Here is a 27,190-nt window from a genome sequence, read left to right on the forward strand (position 1 = left end):
TGCATTGTGTATTCTAGTAGTTTTATTTATAACATGAAATAAGTAATACAAAATAAAGATAAACATACAATAAAGAGAATGTGTGCTACATTATTGCTCAACTGGCTTGATTGTTATCAACACATATACAGGAAAACACGCATATTTGCCATATGATTACCATAAAAACGCAAATTCAGTTTCAAAGCAACAATATAAAAATATAATAACATGTGTATTCGCGTTTTTCCCTGTCTACACAAATGTCGAGTGTCAAATAGATAAGGGTGAGAACAATCTAATGAAGTCAAGAATTTCGTCATTGTTGCGTTATATATAATGTGACTGCTATGAGGTCTCAATATTTGTATTCAATTATTAATAAATAAATGTCATTAGCCATTCTGACTTGTATATGATGTTGACCTTTTGATAAATGCGCAATTTATTTCTAAAAAGGTAGTTAAACAATATTTACTCTTGTTTACTGCAATGATACAAATTTTTATTTAAACAAATATGCGACTTTTATCTGGTTCTTATGATTCGGTTAAGAAAAAAATCATGAAAAGTGTACAAATATAAACGAGATTACAAATAACTATTATAACTTAGTGTCCACATTATCCGTACACCACGTTTATTAACCCATTTATGCCTAGCGTCTAGAAAAAAGGCCTTGGCAAACAGCGTAGACCCAGATGAGACACCGCATGATGCGGCGTCTCATCAGGGTCTGCGCTGTTTGCTTAAATGAATTCTAAATATAGAAATAAATATACTAGACATTCCTAATTTTGGAAATAAATTGATCCAATTTAGAAGGATGGGAGAGCTCACTTGGCATTAATGGGTTAAAGTCACATCCTTTGTTCGGTAAAACGTCAGTCATTCGAACATAGTTACATCTACTTGGTTTGGACAATAAAATTTGAAACTTAGTATAAAGAGAAGAACATAAGACATACACAATTGTATTTGCTTCTACCAACCCAACTGACCCTTATCTTTGCGCCGACAAAAACTGTTGTTTGTTTTGGTATTCCAGGTTGAGTTTTGGGTAATTTTTGCTTAAGTTACTAGAAACAATATATTTTGATGCCGTTTTGGCTACATTATTTTCACGAATTTAACCCAGTTATGCCTAGTGGACTCTCTCATCCTTCGAAATTGGATCAATTTATTTCCAAAATTAGTGATATCTAGTATATTTATTGCCATATTTATAATATTTCTTACAGAATTTCCTTTAAGTAAACAGTGCAGACCCAGATGAGACGCCGCATCATGCGGCGTCTCATCTGGGTCAACGCTGTCTGCCAATGCCTTTTTTTCTAGACGCTAGGCATATTTAAGATATTATAAAGATATCTGCATGTTATTGTATATTCTTGCGAGATTGAAAATCGTTAAAAAATGTTAAGACATATTCAAAGTTTTGCAACTCTGACTACCCTATATTGGCTGGCTATATTAGTGGAAACAAATGAAATTGCTAAAGCATTATAATTATCCTCACAGCGAATCGTTTGACATTGAGGTAGATTTTTAGTTAAAAAACAACAACAAGCAAACACACACAATCAGACACCACAACAAGCAAAAATAAATTACTTCGCATTTATGTTCAGCGGATTGTGTTGTCCCACACCAACTTACACAAATCTAAATGCCAAATATAATGCAATATAGTCATTTAATGAATTTAATTTTATGTACCTATTTTCTCAGTCAAAATGTGTTAAACAAACATTTGGTAATATTACATTTGACAAAGTAACACGCACAAACATTAAAACATAAATACAACAGAACAAACATTTATTACAAATTCAATTGTGTCTTTATACGCCCCGTATGCAAAGTGTTATAGACATTAACTATTGCGGTATTGATAAGAAAACCCCTGAAGAACAATGCTCAAAAGCCAGTTAAAATATTTGTAAAAAAACACATGTTTTGAAGTGTCTTATGGTTTATGACCAGCGTTCGGATTATCCGCGCTTACGGTAACACGATATGTATTATATGATCGAATAATCTTTATTGTTTTTGTCTAAACATTCTTCATTTAAATCATCAATATTTACCAATCAATTTACCATTTATGATATATTTATATGCATTTATCGAGTCTTCATTTTATAATCAACTCAAAATAGATGAGCGCATTAAAAAATAAAGACAGTTTAGTTATTAGTACACAATTTGTCCATTAGACTATCACACGAAGCTATCATTTACTCTTGTACAGCATCGATACAAAATAAAATGACAAACAACATTCAAACCAGTAAGATAACTCCGCTTAATACAAAAAAAATTCAACAGTCATCTCTGTTGAATTTCCCGCCATATTAAACTAATCTCTTCCCAGGAGAGTTCTTTGTTCACGCTTAAAAATGACCGCCAGTTTGAGAGGATACCGGAGCGATCCACATACGTTTATTGTTTTAACCACCGCGCTTCATATCCTTTAATCTACAGTAAACAATATACAAGCACAGCTTAATCTATCATTGTTTCATAGAAAAGTAATTATAAACTGCCATCTTTCTTCATACGAATACACTATCAACACGTAGTTTTTCATGTCACACAAATATGAAACTAAATTTTGTGCGATTGCTTTCTTGATTGAATTTGTCACATTCAAGTACGACAAGTTCCACCAAAATATGGAAATATTTATCCCTGAGCGTTCCCTTTTGAGATGGACGTTCTGGATATGAGGTGGGCTACCATACTGGCTTTTGCATGCTGCCGTTGCGATCATCGAGCGCCATATTTAATCGATGACCTGACGTCACTTCCTCTTCCGGGTTAAGATATACACTAATAACCGTATCAAACCACATTTGAGGAGCGCGATCGGCATTCAAAATATCTATGTACGCGTATTTTTCAAGGACTATTTTATCTGCAAGCACACTTCTGGACTGTCATGTTTGGGTAATTCTTCAAGACGACGTTTCCGTTCTCGTCGAAGTAGAGCAGGGTGATGGAGGAGAGCTTGTCAGGGACGCAGCACGGCGCCGGCACTTCGGGGTTGATACCAACGGCGTTCACGAGACTCTGTATGGTGGCGTGGTTGGAAGGTCTCATCTTCTGAAAAGTAGAACAAATGTTATTTAGTAAGATTCATTATTATTATGTAAATTAGAAGAAAGGTCAGTATCGAATTTTCTAACAGTGCTTACAAGTGCCTCGCTTGCTGACAAATCTATGTTGCCAACAAAACATGAAAAGTAATATAAAAATGCAACTGCGCAACAAGAGCGTACGATTTCAAGGGATCCTTCAATTATGCGAAGTCCTGTCAATAATTGCATGTAGAGATGAAAGGTCGTATTGGATCCCCTAAATGTACGTGAAACATAAATATGCTGGATTCAATGTTAATTACTGAGCACGTTTAATATGAATTTCATCTTCTCCTTGTCGACGTGGGTTACACTGAGAGACAAACAAAGTATTCATTGCCGCTGCAGTTTACCAAGAAGGTTATCATAACAAGCATTTAAATAATCATCCTTTAAGAGAGTAGTGTAATGTACGGTATTTTATGTTCTGTTGTACAACGACAAACGTTACATCTATATTACATGACCTTGCGGCCAACGGTCTCGATTGCAGATCAAAATGTTTGTAGAAGGTCGCGACGCTTTGTAATTCCGCCTGTACTGCGATAGAGAAAGCTCATAATACGGTCATAATGGCGAACGTAGAAGGGTAAGCCGCGCAGTTGCCTGCCTGACGCCTGTAAAACAAACACTCGCACCTATTTGAGGCCGGCGGATCAGGCGATAATCTCTCGTCCACTCGCCCCGTGATACTGCACAATCGACGTTTGCATTTCATACGGTACGCAGTGATAATCACGATAACATTAGCCAACGTGTTTTTTTAACTTTCAACTTAGTACTGAATACATGTAGTGTCACGACATTGAAACAGTAATGTAATTATTGTTTAATCGCAGCGTTTAATAAATCAACATTGCCTTTTAATATCAGAAAGAGAAAAGCATGCTGATGAGAAATTTATTTATAACAGAAGAAGGTGAACGACTTAAACCGTATGGTTTAATTCGGTAATTTAATCTTAAATAAGAGGTAAAGGCAGACAGTGAAAAAATGAGCGTTAGAGATGTTTTTTACGTTTAAATATTCGACCCGACCCTAATATCACAATGAGGAACCAAACTCGAGTTTGTTTTCAATGTACAACTTAATGACATAAAGCGACAGGCAGTTTAAATTTACATAAAGCGACAGGCAGTTTAAATTTAAACTGAAATGTTATACTCTTTAAACATATGAAATGGAATTTGATAATGTGACAAAATCTTCACAATCAAATAATAGTGTGACGTTAATTGTTTTAGCTTGATAAAACTTAAGGGGGTAATCAGTTGGTCTAAAAGGTCATGCAAATGTGACGCAGTGTGGCATTTTAAAAATCGGTAACCTAAAACCGTATCCTAATACAACTGTGCGACATAAATAGCAACGTCTGAAAGCGATCCATTGAGAATTTGACGGAAACACGTGCAACAATTCAATGCCCGTGTGTATTAAAGCAAGTGACAAGTATTTCAATGCCCGTGTGTATTAAAACAAGTGACAAGTATTTCTGAAAGGCGATCCTAATCATGAAACTGGTGACAAACATGTAAGCCTTCGACATGAGCACTTTGCCTGTCACATAAACCCTTAGATTGACATTTGCTCCCGTTGTCAAACAGATGCTTAGCATAGATTATGTCAACTGCGCAACGAAAACATCACTTTAATGAAAGAACGCTAAGATGAAAGCTATACAAATTGAAAGAGTCCTGATATGTTTTAAGTTGCGGTCATTATGCATTCAAGTTAACCTACTTTGATCAAACATGAACACAATGAGCAAATGCAGACTTTGAAACTGCATGTATAAGAACTCAGAGTAAACTTTAATCAGAGTCCTGAACTATCTTCATTCCCGTAATCAGTCATTCTTTGAAAAATTAATCGTTACACCGCCACGGTGCATTAAGACTGCAAGATGAAAGGACGAAGCAAGACCAGGCACCTCAACAATGCGAGCTTCACCACAACAAAGTGGTTCCAATATCAGGACGAGACAATCCTCGAGATAAGGACCGTCTGATTAGTTAAAAACAGCGCCTTAACAATAAGTTAGTGCTAAAGGTGTCATTCTCACGACAGTGTCATGTTTTCTAGCACTATAAATAGATTACCAGACACATTCACTTAATTATCTTACATAATTTTTGGCTGTGTGTTTTTCTTTTCCTACACAACATTGAACTAGCTACAGAAAAGGTATAAATACATGTAATACATAATATATTCTTATTTCTGTAGAATTTGCTTAATAGACTGTAATAATTATATAAGACTCACCAAAACAATATTTAAAACGAACTCAGCTTAAGACAAAAACAATTAACGTCACAAAATGTCAATACCTGCTGGCATTTTAAGCATTTTTGACAATTGCTGATCTATCCTATCAATCCTATAAATAATTCGGGTTCACTCAATTATAAAAAGCACGAAATTCTGATATAGTTTATTTATGAAACTGAACTCAATCATAAAGACGCGTTACACGTTTTCCTTATGTAAACGATTATTTTGAAAATGTTTGTAGCCCAATTATCGCGTATCAAAGATAACTCGGACGCCAAGCAGAGAATATAGACTGATTTAAAAAAAAACGCCAAGGAGAGAATATAGACTGATTTAATGCCTACTTATTTGTTCATATTTTACCCCACGCGTTCTCCGAGGAACACGCATACAGGTGATAAAGGTGCAGATACAAGGTAACTAGTGAGCGACTTGTTGACAGTAACGTACGTAGAATTTATTTGCAAAATGGCTTTGTTCTAAACTATATTTTTATGATCGTGTCCAGTGATGTATGTTACCATTAATACATTTAATTACATAGATTTATTCTCTAGCACTCTTAAGATAAACTTCCAGTAGCAATTCACGTTTTACGAATGATAAATGAACCTACATGTTTGAAATTCGGGCGAAGAAATCACTGAGATATACATTTATGAATAAGTATTTGACTCTTCATATTTTGATTTCTTAGAAGAACACTGCACACATGATATTTAACAACGAATTCCGAGTACATACAGCTTGCCCGCGATTATGTGTTTAGAGAAACTTACTGAACGAAGCCATATTGTCTACACGGGATTATATTTATTTATGTCAGAAGTTGTCGTCAAATAAAATTACACCGATGTAGGTCACATTACTCCGACCACGAATGACAAAGCGAAACGTTAAGAAAAACATTGTGGTTCATAAATTACTTGTTTATAAGAAGTGCAAAATGATCAAAATCACACCTGCTTGTCTATCGAGTCGTCTACGTTAGTTTTATCGTCAACGTCGATGCGTCAACGACTTAAAAACTGTAGTTAGCTAGGCGTCCGTTTGGCTTAACTCGGTAACCTTTTGTAACGGCGAATCAGTCCGTTAGTTTCTTTGATATAAAAACACAAAACAGGTGTATCTTACGAAACTTTAAATTATTATATGATTTCTCAAATTGTTTTGAATTGTGGTCAGCATTAAAAAAAACAGGAACAAAAATGTCAAAATAACGTTGTTTTGTTCATGCAGAAACTCAGTATTGATGTTGACGAGTACATAATTATGAGAAGCAAACAGAAAAATAGCTGGCAGTATAAATCGCAAAACTAAGTATTTTGTTTGGTAAGCATTTATAAAGCCTCATATCTCCGCTTCCAGAGACAAGCAATTTTCAGAACTGCATATACATGACATAGGAAAACCCGTTAAGCTGTCATTAGAAGCAATTTTCAGAACTGCCCATACACGACATAGCGAAAACCGTTAAGCTGCCATTAAATATCTGCGTGAGGTTAATAAAGACAAGCGCACTCGTAGATAAGAGTACCAATAATTGGTATAATTAAAGACCAAGGCCTAAGACAATGCGTAAGACACATGAATCACTCAATGAGACCGCACTGAAAACGGATCAACGCGTAGTTTTGTTAAATCGCGCATAATTAATGGTTTCAAGGTACGTCAGATCGAGATATTCAACACCTTCATAAATCATATCAGTTAGATACGCGGGGCGAAAGGCGATACGACAAGAGAGTTTTTCAATGACCACTTTCTAGGGGTGCTATCGTGCGCGTAGGGGAGGCAAGAGTGAAACCCGACACCCCCGGGACTTTGCACTCCAGTGGGGATCTAAATCAACCTTAAAAGGTCACTTTTGAATAACTCTATGACTGAAATCAAGAAAAGTATAGCACTTGTAATTCTAGTTCACAAATTGATCAATTAGTTATTTTCTATAGTCCGTTATTGTGTACAAGTACTGGAAATAAACGTTTTATAAATGACAGTAACAATTACAAAATCGACTACATCGCAAATGTTAAATGTCAAAATAACTAGAAGTTCTTGAACATAAGTCACAGAAAGCAAGACAACACAGCGTCATTTGCCGTGTAATCGCAGGGAAGGTCTCATCTACACCTGATGGCTAATTAGCAAACTTAAAGGGCAAACGTAAACTGAAATGTCACGCAGAATATAAAAATATAGCAGCCGTCAAATTCAATGATATTAGATGTCAGTGAGAAAAAGAGAACAGAGCAAGAGCGCATTCCAATAGCGACATGCAAATGCCTTCACCATCAATCTGAGAACAGTATGATTACAGGGTAGAAGGCTCGGTGAGAGGAAAGCGGTTAGGTGTTCACTGACCAGAAAAAATAATTGGTAGTGTCAAAGATAAACAGCAGCGGAAGATCTGATAAGAGCAAGGGGACAATAAGGGGTCGTTAGGCGTGGATTAGAGCCGCACGACACCCATAGTTCCCGTGCAGACCTGTGACAGATCGCGGCGATAGGGCCTGATGGGTAAACGCTCATTTTAGCAGTTCTGATGTATGGCTTTGATGCAAAATGACAAGGGGAATTCAGTATAAACGACGCTTGTTGATTTTATGGGAGTGAATAACTTGACCATAAGTTTACAAGAATGTTAATGACAAGTGATTAACCTGACCATATGATCGTGATCGGAAATGGAGAGCGCAGATTAGTGGGTACTGATGATATCAAATGGTCCAAAACGTTTTTAGGCCTACACAGGCACCAATTTAAATTAAAAAGACCTGCGAAACGTGTTATGGTCTACAAACGTACACATCAACTCTGCAATTGATATTGTAAATATTCTGCATGACATCAGTTTAAAGCATCTATTCCACTGTATGTGTTGCTGAAAATAGCAACTTTTTTACGATAAAACTGAGACCGTTCATAGTTATCTTCTGTAGGCTTCACGCGGTTAAAAGCCAAAATGATTTTTTACACTTCTCCTTTTTACATATCAACTTTCGATTTCTCCAATAACCCCTTTGATTTTAATGAGTTAGTGAGTAAGCGTGCACTTAGTTTATCAACAATAGAATACGTATCAAGTGTCTTACCTTGGTAAGAGGGAACGAGCAGGTGCCGGAGCAGTAGTGTGCCTTGAATGACTTAGGGGAAATTATCCACTCTCCCCACCCAATGTCGTTGAAATTGACCACCAATTTCTTCTTGCTGCATGCGCCAGCGGCAACTTCCTCTTCCGCTCTCGCCCGTAGGTCCTCCCATTCCTTTGGTAGTTCCAGCTGATTGTTCTTCTTGCCCTTTTTACGGTTTCTCTTCTTGTCCCTTTTTCTATTTCGGACGTATTCTCCGGGATACGGAATAAGCGTTTTATCCGTAAGCTTATGTCGGGATTCCTTCCGAGTCTGGAGCATGCCGGGATGCGTTTTGTGTTTCTTTATGCTGATTGTATAAGGACGATTGTAGTCCTCGGGGTCTTCTGGGATTTCATTGGTCAGAATTGACATTGAACGCGCGCGTGAATTTATGATTGGTGGATAATCCGCGTTGTTATCGAGAACACTTCTCTTGTTTCGTTGTTTTATATCTGGTAAAACCGAATCTACACTGCTTAATTCCGCTGGTAACGTATCAGTATTTTTCTGTTTTAATGATAACTGCTCCAGCTCGTCGATGTCGACATTTTTCGTATCGTTTGAGTAAACTATCAAGTATGGAACAGAATGCTTATGCATTAACTTTTTTAAGTCTAACATACGAATGTTACCATGGGGATTTGATATTTTAAAGTTTAATCCCAGATAATATTGATATGAACTGCTACTTGATGAACAAAGTTTCAACGCGTCAAAAACGTCAAACGATTGCCAACCATAACTTTCAAACGACACTGGAAGTTCTGCAATTTGTTCCACATTTCCAGACGAAATTTTGTGTAACAATATTGTCATTTCTGCATTTTTATTAAATTTATCCTTTTTGCGTTTGAATAAATGGATTTCTGCACTTACAGTGTCTTCAAACGTTGACACTAACGACGTCAGATTGAAAACGAACATCTGATTTCCGTTCAGCGACTCTGAAATTCAGAAAAATATTTGTTAGCACAAACTTATAACTGATTCATAGAATGGCGAGCATTACCATGAGGTCTGACCGTCAAATCTATTAATATTTGTAGAAAATACTTTTAAAAAACTATTATTTACAAATAGCGCATGCCTATGCCGACATATTTATTGGCGTATCGATATAAATGTAGTGCAGAAAGTATGGCAAGACTGGTACGCCGTACAATTTCGGAAATTACTGAGATATTAAAATGATTGTTTTGTTTTTTTTTATAAATTCTTATTAAGGTGAAGGACCACTGTCGCTGAGATTAAATGGAGTGGACAATATGGTCAAACCGACGTCACGTGGCAGGCGACGGGTGAACGAAATAGTTGGCATCACGAACAACGAGTGTTAAGATTGCTCCCTTAGATAGTATTAGGAGTGCATTCCTCTACTGGTTGAGGGGTCGAGTTCGTTTTGTTTGTTTGGATAATTCGCTTAATCGCCAAAGTTTGTTATCAACGTAGCAACGGTAATAGTTATGTCAACATCGGCATTTAAAATGTTTAACATCGTTTTAATTACGGTGTATTTAACAGATCGGTCGGGTTCAGGGCTAAGTGTCGCCCGTAGAAGCGAGTTAAACGTGTATTAATTCTAATTTTATGTTTAAATTAAAAATCGCAAACAAGACGGAACGCTGTTGTAAATTGCAAAGAGTATGTCTGCACATTCCACGGTCTTCATTGGATTTTAGAGAACGTTGAAACGGTTGCGACTCAAAATGAATAAAATAAGAACAGGCACATCAATCAAACCAAGAAATAAATGTATGGCACATGACATTATACGTTCAAAGTACATGTAATCCGAATTTTACATTCACCGAAACGATTTTATGTCATGACTGCTCGTAACAATTTGTCACGCTTTATAATCTCGTAAACCACAGTTTGTAGCCAATTTACCGTGGAATAAAATCTCAAAAACCGCACAATACGTTTAGAATAAATCCATTTTATTATAGATAGCCCCCTACCATGATAATTTAATAACTGTTCTTGTAGATTTCAGCTCGCAAGCGTTCCGATATGAATGGGTTCTTTAAAAAGGCCTTTACCACGAACAAACGCTGATTGAAGAGAACTCTAATGTGGTATTCAGACTATGGTATGAAAACATATTTTGATTTGATGGGTTTTCTTTGAGCAATGTAAATTGCTACTTAATAATACAAAATACACGCTAACCACGGGGTGAGAGCTACAAAGGAATTGGCGGGCTCGGATGCGTTTCATTGAAAATGCATAGTTTCGCTCAAATAAAATGTACAAAATGGCACATGCTCTGCTGAAAAGAACGAGCAATTTATTTTCCACAATTTAATTATAAAATAATATCATGGACTAGTGACTTTCAGTATTTAAAGCAGTTTAACAAGTTTCGAACAATGTGGTGTTCGCAAATGCAAAATATGATTACTTCTGGTCATTTGTATAATTGACCAGTAAGAAACTACAAAATATCCGTGCTTGGAAGGCTGAAAACAAAGATAACGGACACAATAAATGCAATCACACCGCTAACAAGTTCATATGGATTTGACAAAAATATCAGTTTATTTTTTAAAAAGTGTTTTTGTAAGTATCGTTTTGGCGATTGTCGTCTCGGGTACTACTTAAGTGTACCCCGGGTACTTTTAAGTAAACTTAAATGTACCCGGGTACGGAAAATATAATAAAACGAACCCGGGAATTCCAATGCTAAATCGGTCGTGGTCGGCTTTTTTCAATTAACTTATGTTCATATTTATAGCAATATTTTGTAAAATGGCCTCTATATTATTGAAAATCATACTCAAAAAAGAATGTTAATACAGGTTTTGTTTAAATAGAATTTCGTTTCGTATCCCATAGCGCGTTTAAGGACATCGGATTTTGGGCAAGAATAAAATTCTGGTACAGTCTTAATTGACCGGGTACGTGTTAGTTTTTAACCGTACCCGGGGTACATTTAAGTATACATAAGAGTACCCGGGGTACATTAAAGTAGTACCCGATCCGAAAATTATCAATCGAGTTCAGCTTACGATATTTCCTCATATGTTCACGGCCATTAAGTTATCAACAACATATTGAAAATACTTTACAGGTAAACACTGTGATCAACAATTAATTAAACAGGATCTTTCAAGATGACTCATCATTCCTATGGCTGTTATAGCAATTATTCAATAAATTTAAAAATGCTTAGTTTATCTGCACATTTAGTTCATGGGCGGAATGATTTACTTTCGCAATTCATTCGGGATATCATCTGATCGTATCGCGATCGTCTTAATGGGTCTTAATTGACGGCGAGCATATTTTTGAATATTTTTCATTTAGAATGGTGAAATCAAGAAATTGAAACAAGGCCTTTTGCAACAATTTCAACTGTGAATAATGTTAGACGAACTATAAGCACAGAGTGAACTTCATAATAATTCAAGAAATATATGAGCGTGCAAATCGACAAGGTTACATCAAAATATCGGGTTTGGTTAGAAACTGGTACATGCATTAATGCCCATTATTCTACTTTGGTATAAAGGTAAAAATACGAGGTAACGTTTACCACACTTATATAGAAATTGTCTTAATATATTAATTTTATCAAACATAAAAATGAATATTTTATAAGATATAATTAGTGGATACAAGTAGAAAAAAGCTTGAAACGTAAATACATTTATAATTTACACGGTTACGGTGCATGTAATAATTATAATGTTGAGTTTTGAAAAAAAAGAATTAATGAGTTAAAGAGAATGTTTAGTTTCTCGAAATGACTTAACGTATGTACCAAGTATAAAAAAACACATACGAAATATCGACACAACAAATCTGTGTGTAGGTCGAGAACAATAAGGCCACTATCAAAATCAGCAGGCCTAATCTTTTTAATCGAAAGGGACAGTTGCATGATCAACACCAGACATACTTAAATAAAAAAAACAGTCGGTTCCCTAATTGGTTTTTATGAGACCAAAGCCTGAACCAGCATTGTACATACCATTATGTGATTGTTATGAGACCAAAGCCTGAACCAGCATTGTACATACCATTTTGCGATTGTTATGAAACCAAAGCCTGAACCAGCATTGTACATATCATTATGTGATTGTTATGAGACCAAAGCCTGAACCAGCATTGTACATACCATTATGTGATGAGACCAAAGCCTGAACCAGCATTGTACATACCATTATGTGATTGTTATGAGACCAAAGCCTGAACCAGCATTGTACATACCATTATGTGATTGTTATGAGACCAAAGCCTGAACCAGCATTGTACATATCATTATGTGATTGTTATGAGACCAAAGCCTGAACCAGCATTGTACATACCATTATGTGATTGTTTAGTTAACTGTTGTTGACGATGTACATTGTATAAGTCAAAATAAACTGTCTGTCTGTCTGTCTGTCTGTCTGTCTGTCTGTCTGTCTGTCTGTCTGTCTGTCTGTCTGTCTGTCTGTCTGTCTGTCTGTCTGTCTGTCTGTCTGTCTGTCTGTTAACAGATTAGCTGATAGGCATATGATTACTTTAATTGTGCGTTATACTGACTCAAATTAAACAAGTTAATCCCTTACATGGACTCTCGATATTAACTCCAAGCTATGAATGAATCTGCAGAAGCCGAATAAATTAGAAGGCCTCTTATTTTAACTCCTTCTTACAAAAGTAATGTATGCAGACTTGGAAATGAAAAGGGTTAATTGACAGTTAAGGCGTATCGTGTGTTGAGTTCAAACTCTTAGAATACAATTAAAGAAAGTACGCCATTTCATGTAGAACCGATTCAGTAAACCAATAAATGCATATTGGTTTTCTTCCTAAAAGAGTGCAAGTTTGTATCCCTAATGATTTTAATACTGCCTAAACGAGCTGCAAATCTCGAACAAGTATGCATTAATTGTTGATAAAAAGATATATGTATATTTGTATATTTCGGTACATATGTTTGTAGATTTGTATGCATCATTTAAAATGATCATAAAGCGTATTCGAAGTGTACATACATGTTCACACTGTCATTATGTTTTCAAACATAATTACACTTCAAACACCAACAGGCCGGTTGTTGCAATATCTATGTCTCGTAACAGAACAGTTGTCCACGTTTATCATTATTTACGAGCAAATTAACACATGATTTACTTAGAAAAAACAATGAGGCATGTCATGAACGAGATCATAATTTGACCCATAATAGAGCTTATGTGCCCGTGGAATCCTAATTCTTTGTATCGCTCACAGATGGTGTGACTGGTGAAAGCAACCCTATTCTCCAATAGATTTTCACTTGAATACGACCTTTACCGTCATTGTTTTATTACCACCGACTTTATTTGCTGTCAGCGAATACCTCATTAGTTTGAATATATTCGACCTTCACTGTGTTGATGACAACCGAGAAATTTATCATTGAATTAATCGGATGGGGCATTGACAGTTTAATAACTGTTGACAACTTCATACAATCTGGGCCTTTTACAACTGTTCACCATTATGACAGACATTTATCTTTTGAACACAGGTCTAGCTCTCAGCCTTGAGCCCTTGAATTTTGATACAATCCTTTAAAAGAGACAATCATTTTATCGGTCGTGAATTAATTTGTATGTGAAATTTGCAGCGATGTGTTTACAAGTTTTAACATAATTGTCCAATGTTCAGTTATTATTTAGAACGTTCATCCAATTAGTAGTGTTATTCATGTACTACAATTTCCTTAATGCTGTGTTAACAGCTTCATAATCTGATTATGTTATTGAATGTGTAATTTGAACGTCAAGAGACATTTAACTTACATATCTTCGCTGTAACAACAAATAACAACAATACAATTAAAGTATGTGTCCAGAAAGCTAAATTGTTTTTGTTTAATGAAGGCCATAGTTTCAACCCTTGAGGGTAAAGCACATGCTTTGAAGTGAACGTCATGCCAATTACATCGCATCACAAATACATTTACAACCATTTAATGATTGATACCATCAAGATTGTCGATAAACATTGTTCGATGGTCATTTAAGACATTTTAACGAGATATAAAACGTCTCCTTTCCCCGATAAAATCAAATTTGTTTTGATAATGTCAACGGTCAGTTAGCGATTTAGCGACTTGTCGATTTCGGAGCTGATCGTAACTTCGCATTGATGTACCCTTTAATTAATTGTTTCTGCAAGTTATATGGCGAGCACGTTCACTTCGTTTTTGTGCTTATCTGTTAGCATTAATCAAGTCGATAATTTATCACCGCCCTTGTTTAGAACAGTTTTATAATGGCTTTCGGGTACTCGTGTAAAATCCAGAATGATTAAGGAGGATTAAAATTGCATTTGAAATGTGAAATATCATATTAGTTCGAGTTTTACGCTACTCGCGTTTGATATGTAGGCCCATCAATCATGTTCAAATCGGCGAATGAATTTAAACGTTAAAACTCGTTATATTATTAAGACTTTCACTTCTGTGCCAGGTGCGGTTTTACACGGCTGAGTTGAAAATCCCAATGACTTATTATACCATTAGATTACAAGTTTAATTACCCAATAAATGGAAAATATTTTATTACATCTTAAACCTTTCAAATACATGTTATATGTGAAAACACGTACAATTTAATAAGCTGCCTAAATCGACTCTTTAATTTTTGGGAACTGTTATAAACTATAAATTATATGGGCCGTGCTCTGTGAATATGCGGTTTAATATATGTGCGTAAAGTGTCGTCCCAAATTAGCTAGTGCAGTCCGCACAGACTAATAAGGGACGACACTTTCCGCTTTTATGGTTTTTTTCGGTTAAAGAAAGTCTCCTGCTAGCAAAAATTCCACTTTGAGGGGAAATTGTCGTCAATGATTGCACAGCTAATCTGGGACGACACTTTACGCACATGCAATAAACTTCCTTTTCACAGAACACGGCCCAATTATGTATTTGCAGCGAAAGAAGAATCACGACAAGGTCATTGTTTTGCTACTCATTTTTTGTTGCAACTACTAATGCTTATGTTGCTGCTGTTACAGTGTTACTGCTGTTACTGAATTATGTACTTCTTTACTAGCTTTCTAGTGGTGTTCAAATCGTAATACTGGAGGTACATGCTATAAGCAAAGCATGATAAAGTTCATTGTTCTACAGGGTTTGATCTACTGAAATTTGTACCTGATCACCGGACATAAATCTACTTAACATGTGTCACAAGTCGTTAAATGCACATTTTAGACACTGCGAGTACAGCATATTTTGTCATTAAAATTGTAATATAATTACTTGGTTTACTTTTATCCGTAACGAAGACCTCCTTATATCGGGCACTGGAGCGTCTTAGTTCTAAATAGTTTAAGTCATGTGGCATCGTTTCAATAGAGTAAATTATTGCAGTTACTGTTCAACAGCAAGAATTATGTACACCTTTTAACTTGATAAAAACAATCATAACTTTAACGGTAGAAGACGCTACACCGACGCCGGCTGTAACCTTAAGTTCAATCGCACTCGGTGCCAAATGGCTCGAGCCAGAAGGCGAGTTATGAAACCAACGTAATAAAATAGTCTGGGTCTCGGTGTAGAAAGATTTTTGTCGGTGAATGATTTCAGTGTTCAAACACTAGCGCCAGTATGTTGCGTCGAATTAAATCGCTCAAATACTTAAAACTATAGTTTTTGTAATTTCTTAATCGCAAATTCGACACTTAAAAAATGGAACCGTTTGTATGAGAAGGAAACACAATGCGATTCCAAAAGAAACTAACAGTCTTACATAAGGTGGACAGAAATATTACATGAAACTTTTTATTTTTTAAAACGTCAATACGTTTAAACAGCTGCTTCAAATCTGCCTATTAAAAATATCTTAATAAAAATTGATAATTAAACACGATGTACTCTTACATGTATGTTAACCCGTTTATAAAGCCGGTGATGAGGAGTATTATCATAAAACTGTTACCGTTTTCTAAGAACCCCTTTAATCAATAATGCACAAATCGCAAATTGCCTGATTATTGCAGAAAATCACGAAAACCGAACATTACGGTAATAAATAAAGCTTTCTCATTACCATACTTGTTTTCGAATAAGCCTCGACAATATCGCGCCTAGCAACTTCCGCTTAACTGTTTGATTGAGAAAGTCTTTCAAACGGCTCTAACGGTTTTTAGTATAAAATTTTGCGCAACAGATGTTTTCTGTAGATATAGGTTATGATCCATATTATAATAATTATATTCATTAGCAAAGCGATCGCAGCCAGTGAACGACCGAGCTCCTACGGTTGCCCTTTAAAAACAGAACAATGATTTATTCATTTTTTTGAAAAGTTGACCGCAATCGAATTACAAATAGGTGATAACATAAATATGATTTATTCGAGAACAAAACATGCAAGTTATCGATTAATAATCGCTTTGCAATCGCAGTTTATGAAATGATACATAACAAACAAAACTTGAAATGTCTACGCAAGTGTGGTTAGTTCATTTTAAATAGAATGGATTTGATAAGTATTATGTTGTCGATGTAACGCATCACGAATAATCCGAAAACCTCGTAAAAACAACATCTTGTGCGTTGCAGAAGCCAAGAAATCGAATTTGCTGTGAATTACAATATCGGTTATCAAAAATGTTTGATGTAAAGATGTTACAAATCGCCGGCATTAAAGGTGATGTTATTCATAGGACGATCAATTGTGATTAATAAAAAACAGAAAATATTTATGTTAAAATGTCAAAATAAGTGGGCTCGAACCACTGACCCCTGGAGTAAAAGTCAATCGCTTAGACCACTCGGCCATCCGTGCTCATACAATCAGAGATGTATTTTATACTTTATATAAGCAATCATCGCAGTATCACAAAATATAACGTCAACAACAGAACTCTCCAAATTATTCAATCGTTTCGCGTTGCAACGCTTTATAATTTTCAGGTTTTTAAATCGTCAAAAGATGCATATAATAGATATTTAAGAGCATGGTTAACTGTTGCCTCACAAATATCAAAACTACAAAGAAAATTTGCGAATCTGATTTTTTTTGTCAATTAACCAAAACGTGAAAAGGCCCGTTTAACGGCCATAAGTAGTTGTCAGCTTGTGTAAGTATACATGAATGGAGACAAACTATTACAAAAATCACCAAAAAACGAAAGTCAAGTTGTAATTGATACGCGACATATGTAACAAAAATGCATGTTTTTTAACCCCCGACTATATGTATTATTTTGATGTGGCTTGTCTGTAATATGTAACAACATTAAATCACCGCTTGATTGATTGTGCGATGTAAATACAATACCAGGTGCGTTCTATCGACTTTGCAAATCACCGAGTCATTTCGATATCATCCAATTCGTATCTGCGTTGATGTCATTCATAATCGTTACTTTTCTTAATGGGGAGAATTGTTATATACAGTGAAAGATTTGACATATATTAATAAAAAGGCAACATGCCTGCAGCTTTTCGTAACGTTTTTAATGAACTACGTACCTTAATGTACGCCCCCTTGGTGCGAAAAGGTACCATGTGCATTGAAATACGAATGCACATGGTACCTTTTGCGCCAATGTGGTGATATGTACTTCTTAATAAAAAAAGCCCAACACGCGAATCATATGTTGGCGTTTTTTTTGCTATTTCATTTTAAAGGGATCTTTTCACGCTTTGGTAAATTGACAAAATTGAAAAAAAGTTGTTTCAGATTCGTTAGTTTTCGTTTTAGTTATGATATTTGTGAGGAAACAGTAATACTGAACATTAACCATGCTCTAATATAGCCATTATATGCATCTTTTGACGATTTTAAAACCTAAAAATTATAAAGCGTTGCAACGCGAAACGATTGAATAATTTGGAGAGTTCTGTTTTTGTCGTTAAATTTTGTGAAACTACGAAGATTGCTTATATAAGGTATAAAATACGTCAAGAATGTGTGCTCGGCGGAATAGCTCAGTAGGCTAAAGCGTTTTTACTTCAGGACTCTGTCAGGACTCCAGGGGTCACTGGTTCGAAACCTGCTCCGGGCAATGTTCTTTTCCTTTTTTAAAATTTGTTCTTGATTTTTTACTGGAGCTTTTACGATCCAATGTTTACATTTATCAATATAAAGCATTTAATGAATAAGTTAAAAAAATGCCAAAATCTGTGAAAAGGCCCCTTTAAATAACAACATTCAATTGTGCGATACCGACTGTTATATTGTCGAACACGTAAACACGTGTATTGGGTTACGCGTAAGCATGCAAAATAAAAAACTGTGAAAGGTAGAAAAATAAAATAATATTGGTATGTTTTAATTAGAAATTAAAAAGCATTTGATGCTTGTCCTCCAACGTTTTCTTATACAACAAACAAAGCCACAAACGGTCAAACTCCAGATGGTTACCCTCTTGCGAAGAATTGTACAAATGTAAAGTGACCAAACATGAAAAAACACATCAACATAAATCCATTTTCCGCGAAAAAAAACAAAAAAACATAATGTGAGAGGTTCTAAGAAACCCAACCTCTAATTAACCTTCACATCTGTTGCAGACAATCATTAGAAGGTCAACATAGTTTTGCCCGTCTTTCTTGGCGTGATTTTAAATTAATTTCGTCCTTCTGCAAAACATAAATTCGCGATGACAACTTCTAGATTGGCGGTCATCCTTACATTTTGACATTATGTCTTTCCTTTGTAAACATTATACAAAGTGTCAAATTTAAACAGTGCGGGGGTTTCATTTCGTGGACAGCATTATGATAATACATATTTTGTAAAACCACTTTATCGCATTTTAAACACGCGCGGGTTTTATGACGCAGCAGAAGCCATCGCAAGCGTCTATAAATCAGCACGTGGTTGGCTTTTGCTGTTTGTTGTTGTTACATGTTTTGAAATACAAGACTGAACCGGATTTCGGGTTCAGTATGGCCCCATGGTAAAAAGACAGAACACGGTGTGTCGGCCAAAAGCCTTGCATTTATTTGTAGTTCTGTTGATTGCGTTCAAAAGTACCAATGAATCTCATTCTGAGACAACTGGGCTCAATACATGTACGTAAAGTGTCATCCCATATTAGCCTGTGTAGTCCGCACAGGCTAATCAGGGACGACACTTTCCACCTAAACTTGATTTTCGGTAAGGAGGGACTTCCTTGAAACTAAACATACCATAAAGCGGAAAGTGTCGTCCCTGATTAGCCTGTGTGAACTGCACAGGCTAATCTTGGTTAACACTTTGCGCACATGCATTAAGCCCAGTTTTCTCAGAACAAGGCTCAGATGTAACTTTCGTCAGCAACATATTTGGTCAATCCATGAAAGTACAAATTTACAATTTAATATGTCGATCGTAAATGTTGAACGGAAAACTCTAAAGAACCAGGTGCGATCTAACGAACTTCACAAATAATCGTGTACATAATTATAGCTCTTATTTCAACTTGACGTTTCGAAATATTTAAGACCAGTTAATCCTCGTTAATTTAAAGGTGTTGCGGCAGCAGCGATATTTCAAGCATTTCGTCTTTTTTTTCATTTATACTCCTGTATACTAACAGTCACAGGTGCAACTGTAATAATTGCTGATTTTGTAAATGTTAATTATGCAGTTTACGACTTCTAAAGGGTAAACTCATAAAATTGGAGGCACGTATGATAATTGGCTGCGTATGACTTGAAACAAAGCACGATTCTTAAAAAAGGGCTAGGTTAAGCCAATACGAGAAAAAATGGTATGACGTCCACATGTACACTATGCGACCTTTTTTTATTTGTCAATTTGACAATGTTGTTTTTTTTACATGTGCTAGTTATTTGTTTTGTATTATAATTCGACGACACAAACCTAAATATTCAGAAAACTCAATCGTTTCCATGCGAATGTTTTCTTGTATCGAATCGTTTGAAACAAAATTTTGGAAAACTGAATGTTTTCATTTTTAAAATGGTCATAGCGCATGCACATTGTATGGTTTGCAACGTTATTTTGCAAATTATTTTTGTAATTTATAATCTGAGCAACCTGCCCTAAAACAACGCCGTGAAATGGGATAATCTACATTTCCGGGAATGTATCGACGAACCGCGTCATTGATGCATGCTAGTCGAATACGTTAATGATTCTAGTGGCAGTGAGAGGAAACAAGAAACTGACCTGGATCAGAACTGTATTAGCAACGTGGCCTGTCAACACAAGTTGATTTCATGATCGCGGTGCGTTAACGTGATTATATCGTAAAGTACGGTTGTCAGAAATAGCAATTAAAACAATTAAGACCGATTTTAAGTAAAACGCTGAAATTGAACCGGTTTACGTGTCAGATTTTCAGTAAGATTTTCGTCAATCGAGTGCTCTAATCGATTATCGGTGCAATCAGACAACATTTTCACCCGAGCAGACGACAAACAATACACCCCACCGTTGGCACCTTTCAACGCCGCGAAGAGAAGGACAACAAACTCACAAAGGGGTCAGATTCGCATGTAGATGAGTCCACAGATAATCTGCGTGAAAAATATCAGAGCTCGTTATCGAACACGCTTTCAGAGAGTTCCTTTCGGTGTTAAACGTGTGTGTTAGAAATCGAAAACCAGATTTTTTTTAAATACAAGGTTTAAAGCGATGTATTAAATTTCCAATAAAGCAGTTAAATTACAAACGGTCTTATTACCAAAACGTGGGTCTCATTCTGAAAGCTGTTTTGGCGGTGTTATTGCCGTGGGCGTTTTGGACCTACTGATTCTTCAAAGAACTGTTGATCACGTGATATAATATCGTATTCCGAAGCACTGACCAGAAATGGTGGGCATCGAATTATTCTTCGTCTTGTATTACTTACTTAAGTGTTAATGAGATTTCAATTCAAATTGCTGAGTCATACATACTTTGATGACGGCCATGAAAAAAGATCTAAAAGAAAAATAATTGGTTAGGCTTTGATTTAACTATTTTGGGTTCACCGAATTTCTACGGCATTGTTTTGGCGATGTTTTGTTTCACAGTTTTATAAACAGCCTAATATCAAATGATTATTGTTCTTTGCGATAAAACGACATAAAATGTGATGGACTAACACGGTCTGATTATCGAGAAAATGTCATCATTATATTATAACAATTAACAATGAATATGGTGCCCCTTTTATATTACTCTAGCTAAACGATTATGCGGCCTCGTTTTTCTTACCAGATACCCATACGCACATGACAGAACAACCATAATGGCTGAAATTTCCCACGATCTCATTAACATCTTTCCGCAACGGGTGTGACATACTGGTAAATATTCCCCCATTATTTTGTAAATATCCCTCGTAATTTTTCGTAATCAGGTCGTGACCACATGGACCTCTTTCGTTTTCCAGAGATAAACAGGCGGCTGTGTTGGTAGTTGCAGCGATAAATAAATGAACTGCGAATAACCATCAACCCAAGAACAACCGTACCAATACAACTTTAATACATCGTTTTTCAATATTTCTTCATAAAATGCACTCAATTCGTTTCGTACAAAATATGTGACGAAACAAATGATTGATTAAAAATAAGCTTTTAATTGATTGACAATAATATATATCAACATTACGAATTTGCGATTATGTTAAACAGAAACAACAAGGTTTTGGTCCATAAAGAGTGAACAAGCTTATTAATCAAAACAGCTTGACGACACAATGACTTTTGACTTGCACATTGAGTTTAATGGCTCGCGATCACACCGCCTCGATCAGTCAGCAGCTTGTGTATAGCGTTTTTATTTTTACTTTTTATGAACAAAAAACTGTAGCAGGTACACATCGTGTTGTTGTTTTTTAATTATTGAGTTGTTCAAATGTTTGGCGATGTCTGCAGTAGTTGTACCATTACGTGACTTGTATGTCACAATTTTTTATGCTAGCTATTACATGATGTTTTAAAGCTTTATTTACCCGCTATGTTTGTCCGCCCGTTTGTTAACAACGCCAACGTTAACGGCCTTAGTTTGTGGTCTCCTTAATGAATCGCGTTTTATGTAGCAATAAATAGATATGCGACCCGAAGATCAAACACGCATCTTACCCTCTCACAAACTCAACATTTTATTTATCTCTTTGATAAGTGGACACTAACGTTCACACAATTATCCAAGCGTCTAGTTTGCCTTTAATCCTAATCAGGAAACGATCTGGCGCCGGCGTCAATATCTATCTACTGATTTTAATTTGGGATATTGTATATTAATTTAAGCCTCAGATGGCTATGGAAAGAAAGCTTAACCGATTTAAATAAATTAAATGTAGAAAGTAAGTATTTTACTACGACATTTTAATATGGACAGTCATGCATTTAAAGTCAATGAAAACTATTCCGTGACTTCACCGATGTAAAATAGCATGCGGTTTCAGGTGATAAAGAAGACGTATCTTGGCTAGCTGTAAAGACTTAAATTGTGAAATAATGTATGAATTGATCTATAACAAATTGCTAATTTATACATAACAGATTTTGATGTATTATTTAATTTACCCGCAAAAAATAAACTCCCTCTTTTTATCACCGCATTCGATATTGTATGTAAATGGCGTAAACCTAATTAAAATAAATAAACTGCGCATAATTATTCGATATAATGTTCTATGAACGGAATATGCACGATACAACAGTATGTCTGAAAAATAGCGTATATATATATCATGCCATTCAAAAATGACTTTGATTGTTCTAGAATAGAACAACATACATGTACGGCATTTAAAAATTTAAGTGGAAAATCAATATTTATTAAAAGCCAAAACATGCTTATAATGTTTTCTACATCGTGTGTACTTAATTGAACTTTTGTACCATAGCACTGTACGAAGTGCACAAAAACACTGAAAATATTCGTCTTGCCTGAAGGTTGATTACAATTACGCGATGAAAAGAAAGTCGAGCTCGAACGAAATCCAGTAGACGTATTGTTCTCTATCGCTATGAAAGTCTATGATAATTTTGGCGTCAGGGGTTTTAAGTGTTATGTGTAAAATGTGAACCTCGCTTATACTTCAAGTCTGAAGTTCGTTTCAATAATAACATTAAACGTTTAATAAACTAATAAGTAATAAAGGTGCTATGCACATAAAAATTATATGAATAAAATGCTATTTAGGACTGAACATTCATGCCAAATTAATTTAGAAAGCATTTATTGACAAGAGTATACGTAGGTAAAGTTTAGCAAAAAATACGTTTTGTTCTTTCTGAAGTTAAATGGGCTGTATGCTGTTTGTAAAGAAAGCTCGAACGATCATAATATATTTGTATTTATTAGATGAAACAGCCATTTTCTAAAAACAACGTCAAGCATTTGTAAATAAACAAAGGCACGGAACCAAATTAAAAATTGAAACTGTATGTTTCATGATTTAATGGTTTACTTAACAACCTAACCTACTTATTTTGGAATATTGTTTTCAGGGCATGTAATCTATGTATATATTTTTTTACCTTTTAACGTTTCCCTTACACGTTGAATCAGATATAAGCAATGTGTCCTTACACGTTGACTCAGATATAAGCAATGTGTTAATTCAAAGGCTGATTTATTATTCAATGCAATAAATTGTCATTAAATCACAATAACTTCACACCTCCAGCAATATAATTTACTATCTTTTCTGACAATTTATTGCATTAGTTTTATATTAAGCTCTAGTATGCGCTGCGAACGTTTAATCAATTATCGAGGGCCAGCACCTGTATTGTCGATAGTTCATCAACGCTTCTCAATTCATTAGCTTAATGTTACGTATACGCTGTTGGGTTTTTGCTTTCCATGCTTTTAATTTGTTTTATAAGAAGTATCGCTACTTTTAGATCTGAGCATTTTGACTGATTGATAACTGCTAATATATTTAGTTGATAATTGACGAAATAAAGGAGACAACGGATATCATGGAGAGGAGGATACAGAAATGGATAATGTGATGATAAAGAAGACGAAGAAGAAAAAGAAGGAGGAGGAGAAGAAGAAGAAGAAGAAGCAGATGAAGAAGAAGAAGAAGAAGAAGAAGAAGAAGAAGAAGAAGAAGAAGAAGAAGAAGAAGAAGAAAAAGATTATCATGAGGAGGGAGCGGAGAGCACGGTTGTCGTCAAAACCAGTTCAATATCACGAATGAATATTTTGGGCGTACCATGGTACTGCGGAATAATAACACAAATACAATAATTGATTGATAGATTTCTTCGCCAGCTCGTGACCTGACATATTTAATTAAATTAACCTTAAATGGATTGTACACATCGCTTTTATTTCTTCGAAAACAATAAATTATTTAAAAACCTGTCATCACATTATATCGAAGTCAATAAACATATGTTCGCAAATGTCATAGGTCATAATTATGGATTGAGTGACAACGAAATTCTTGTCACAACATTATGTTTACAATTATATTATTAATCAATTATTCATGACGCTTATATAGATTTTGGCGAAACAGTGTTTAGCCATTTGCTTTGACATAGTTGTCACACGAATTCTAAAAAAAGAAAAGAACAATAACATGCTTTTTAGAGGATATTACATAACTTAAAAGGATGCTACAAAATATATGAACATTGATAAAATGGATTTCTTATACAGTTGTCACAGGCATATGTTTGGAAGTATTTGATAACAAAACGGAGGTAATATTCTCGTTTGCATTCGTCCAATAACAGCTAAATGCTATATTTGCGGAATTGTATCTTACGGGATATGTCGGATAAGTGAGAAGTCTTTTTGAAACAACGGTTGGTTAATGAACGATTATCCCTGAGATCCATTACAGCGAGCGGACGTATTAAGCTGCACTTATGATCTTATCAATAGCATCTTAAGATTATTTCATTCGTTTGGTTTCGTTCCGTCTGCTAACATGTTATTTTTGCAAATACCTTTATCGAATTTGAGATTGATGAACATTTTTTTAATTAATTTTATAAAAAGCATACGTGGTAAATTTAATGAATGTAGTGTTGCTGAAACAGTAGTAGTAGTACGTGCAGTTATATTAGAAATCATTAGTAGTAGTAGTAGTAGTAGTAGTAGAAGCAGCAGCAGCAGCAGCAACAGTAGTAGTAGTACATGCAGTTGTATAAGAAATAATTTGATCATAAGCAGTAGTATAAGAAAGAGTAATAGCAGAAGCAGCAGGAATAGAAGTAGATAGCAATAGTAGGAATAGTAAAACAAGCAGTTAGCAGCAGTAGTAGTAGTAGCAGCAGCAGCAGAAGTAGTAGTAGTAGTAGTAGTAGTAGTAGTAGTAGTAGTAGTAGTAGTAGTAGTAGTAGTAGTAGTAGTAGTAGTAGTAGTAGTAGTAGTAGTAGTAGAAGTAGGTAGTAGTAGTAGTAGTAGTAGTATATAGTAGTGGTAGTAGTAGTAAAGGTAGTAGTAGTATCGGTAAGTAGTCATCGTCGTCGTCGTCGTCGTCGTCGTCGTCGTCGTCGTAGTAGTAGTAGTAGTAGTAGTAGTAGTAGTAGTAGTAGTAGTAGTAGTAGTAGTAGTAGTAGTAGAAGTAGTAGCAGTAGCATTAGCAGTAGCAGTAGCAGTAGTAGTTGTATTAGAAGAAGAAAAAGAAGAAGAAAAAGTAGAAGAAGTAGTAATAACAACATCAGCAGCAACAATACAAGCAGTAGTAGAGGAATTAGTCTTAGTAGTAATAGAACCAATAGCAGCGGAAGAATATTGTTGTGTGTAATCGTGTGCTCATACTGCCTTTCTGTGCGATGTAAACTCACCAATCTTGGATCGCAAACTCCTCACTGTATTCCCTTTTAACTTGGAGGCAGGCATGCCTCCTTCACTGATCCGATTGTATAAATCCATCATAAATTGGGGCGCGTCCCTCTGCAAACGCGCAGGATGAACCGCCCTAGGATTCCCCTTGAAGCCAAGCAAGGAGCGGACCGCCTCATGCATGCGGCCATTGTCCACCGTCAGATCACTCGACTCATCGGACGTACGGACGCACGCCACCATGTATATCGCCGTACATAAAGTGCATAATAACGTTCTACCACACCGTTTCATTTTCATGTTTTAAACTGAACGAATTAACTCCAATTATGTAGCGTATTCCACTGGTGAAAAATATAAATCCCTTCTATAAATGTATCTCAATAATCTTTATGACGTGTTGTTCTTACGAACGAATTTTATTTATAAATGTGGTTACATTATTTCATTACCGTTGATTTTTAAATGTTCAATATTATTACTATCAAATAATCCTTAAATCACTTGAATAAAATCCAAATAAAGATGTACTTTCAATAATATATTTCAAACTTATGTATATCACAATATAATGCACTCTTTCACAAATAACAAAATCCGTAAGGGTTAAAAAAGTATTAACGTTTGATAATATGGATAATTTCGCAAAAGCAAAAACCACATCCACTATGTCCTGTACTTGCAAAGTATAATTTCCACGTTTGAAATATCACAGGCTTTCCTAACCTCTATCTAAACCAATTTCGCTATCAGCTCTCCTCTAATTGGTCAGATTTCTCAAACCACGCCCTCCAAATCGTGGCGTCACCTGTTTTTCCTACGGTTCATTCATTAAACTAGTGTCGAATATCGTAAACTGCGGTATTGTTTTCGCAAATTCAGTCAGGAAAATAACTTACTCTACGGCTTCATTGTTTGTGTTTAAAAATAATAACATATCAACATATCAATTTTATAC

At 35.4% G+C, this 27,190-nt stretch overlaps 1 protein-coding gene across 1 annotated transcript; it reads right to left on the reverse strand.

Annotated features, from left to right (window-relative positions):
• On the reverse strand, positions 1–27,190 carry LOC127851034 (bone morphogenetic protein 3-like). Its single transcript, XM_052384485.1, has 3 exons — positions 26,235–27,190; positions 8,492–9,474; positions 1–3,087 (listed from the first exon to the last, which is right to left on the reverse strand). Exons 1-3 carry the CDS (start codon positions 26,530–26,532, stop codon positions 2,896–2,898), a joined length of 1,473 nt encoding a protein of 490 aa, XP_052240445.1. The 5' UTR covers positions 26,533–27,190; the 3' UTR covers positions 1–2,895.

Source organism: Dreissena polymorpha, chromosome 11 (assembly GCF_020536995.1).
Source record: "Dreissena polymorpha isolate Duluth1 chromosome 11, UMN_Dpol_1.0, whole genome shotgun sequence".
NCBI classification, from domain to species: domain Eukaryota; kingdom Metazoa; phylum Mollusca; class Bivalvia; order Myida; family Dreissenidae; genus Dreissena; species Dreissena polymorpha.

Bases quoted from the DNA above. Each gene is read 5' to 3' on its own strand.
- LOC127851034 (XM_052384485.1), bottom strand. From the start codon at position 26,532: ATGAAAATGAAACGGTGTGGTAGAACGTTATTATGCACTTTATGTACG. The intron at 9,475-26,234 runs GTGAGTTTACAT...TCTGAATTTCAG, and splicing joins GAGTTTGCGATCCAAGATTG to AGTCGCTGAACGGAAATCAG. The intron at 3,088-8,491 runs GTAAGACACTTG...TCTACTTTTCAG, and splicing joins GCTCGTTCCCTCTTACCAAG to AAGATGAGACCTTCCAACCA.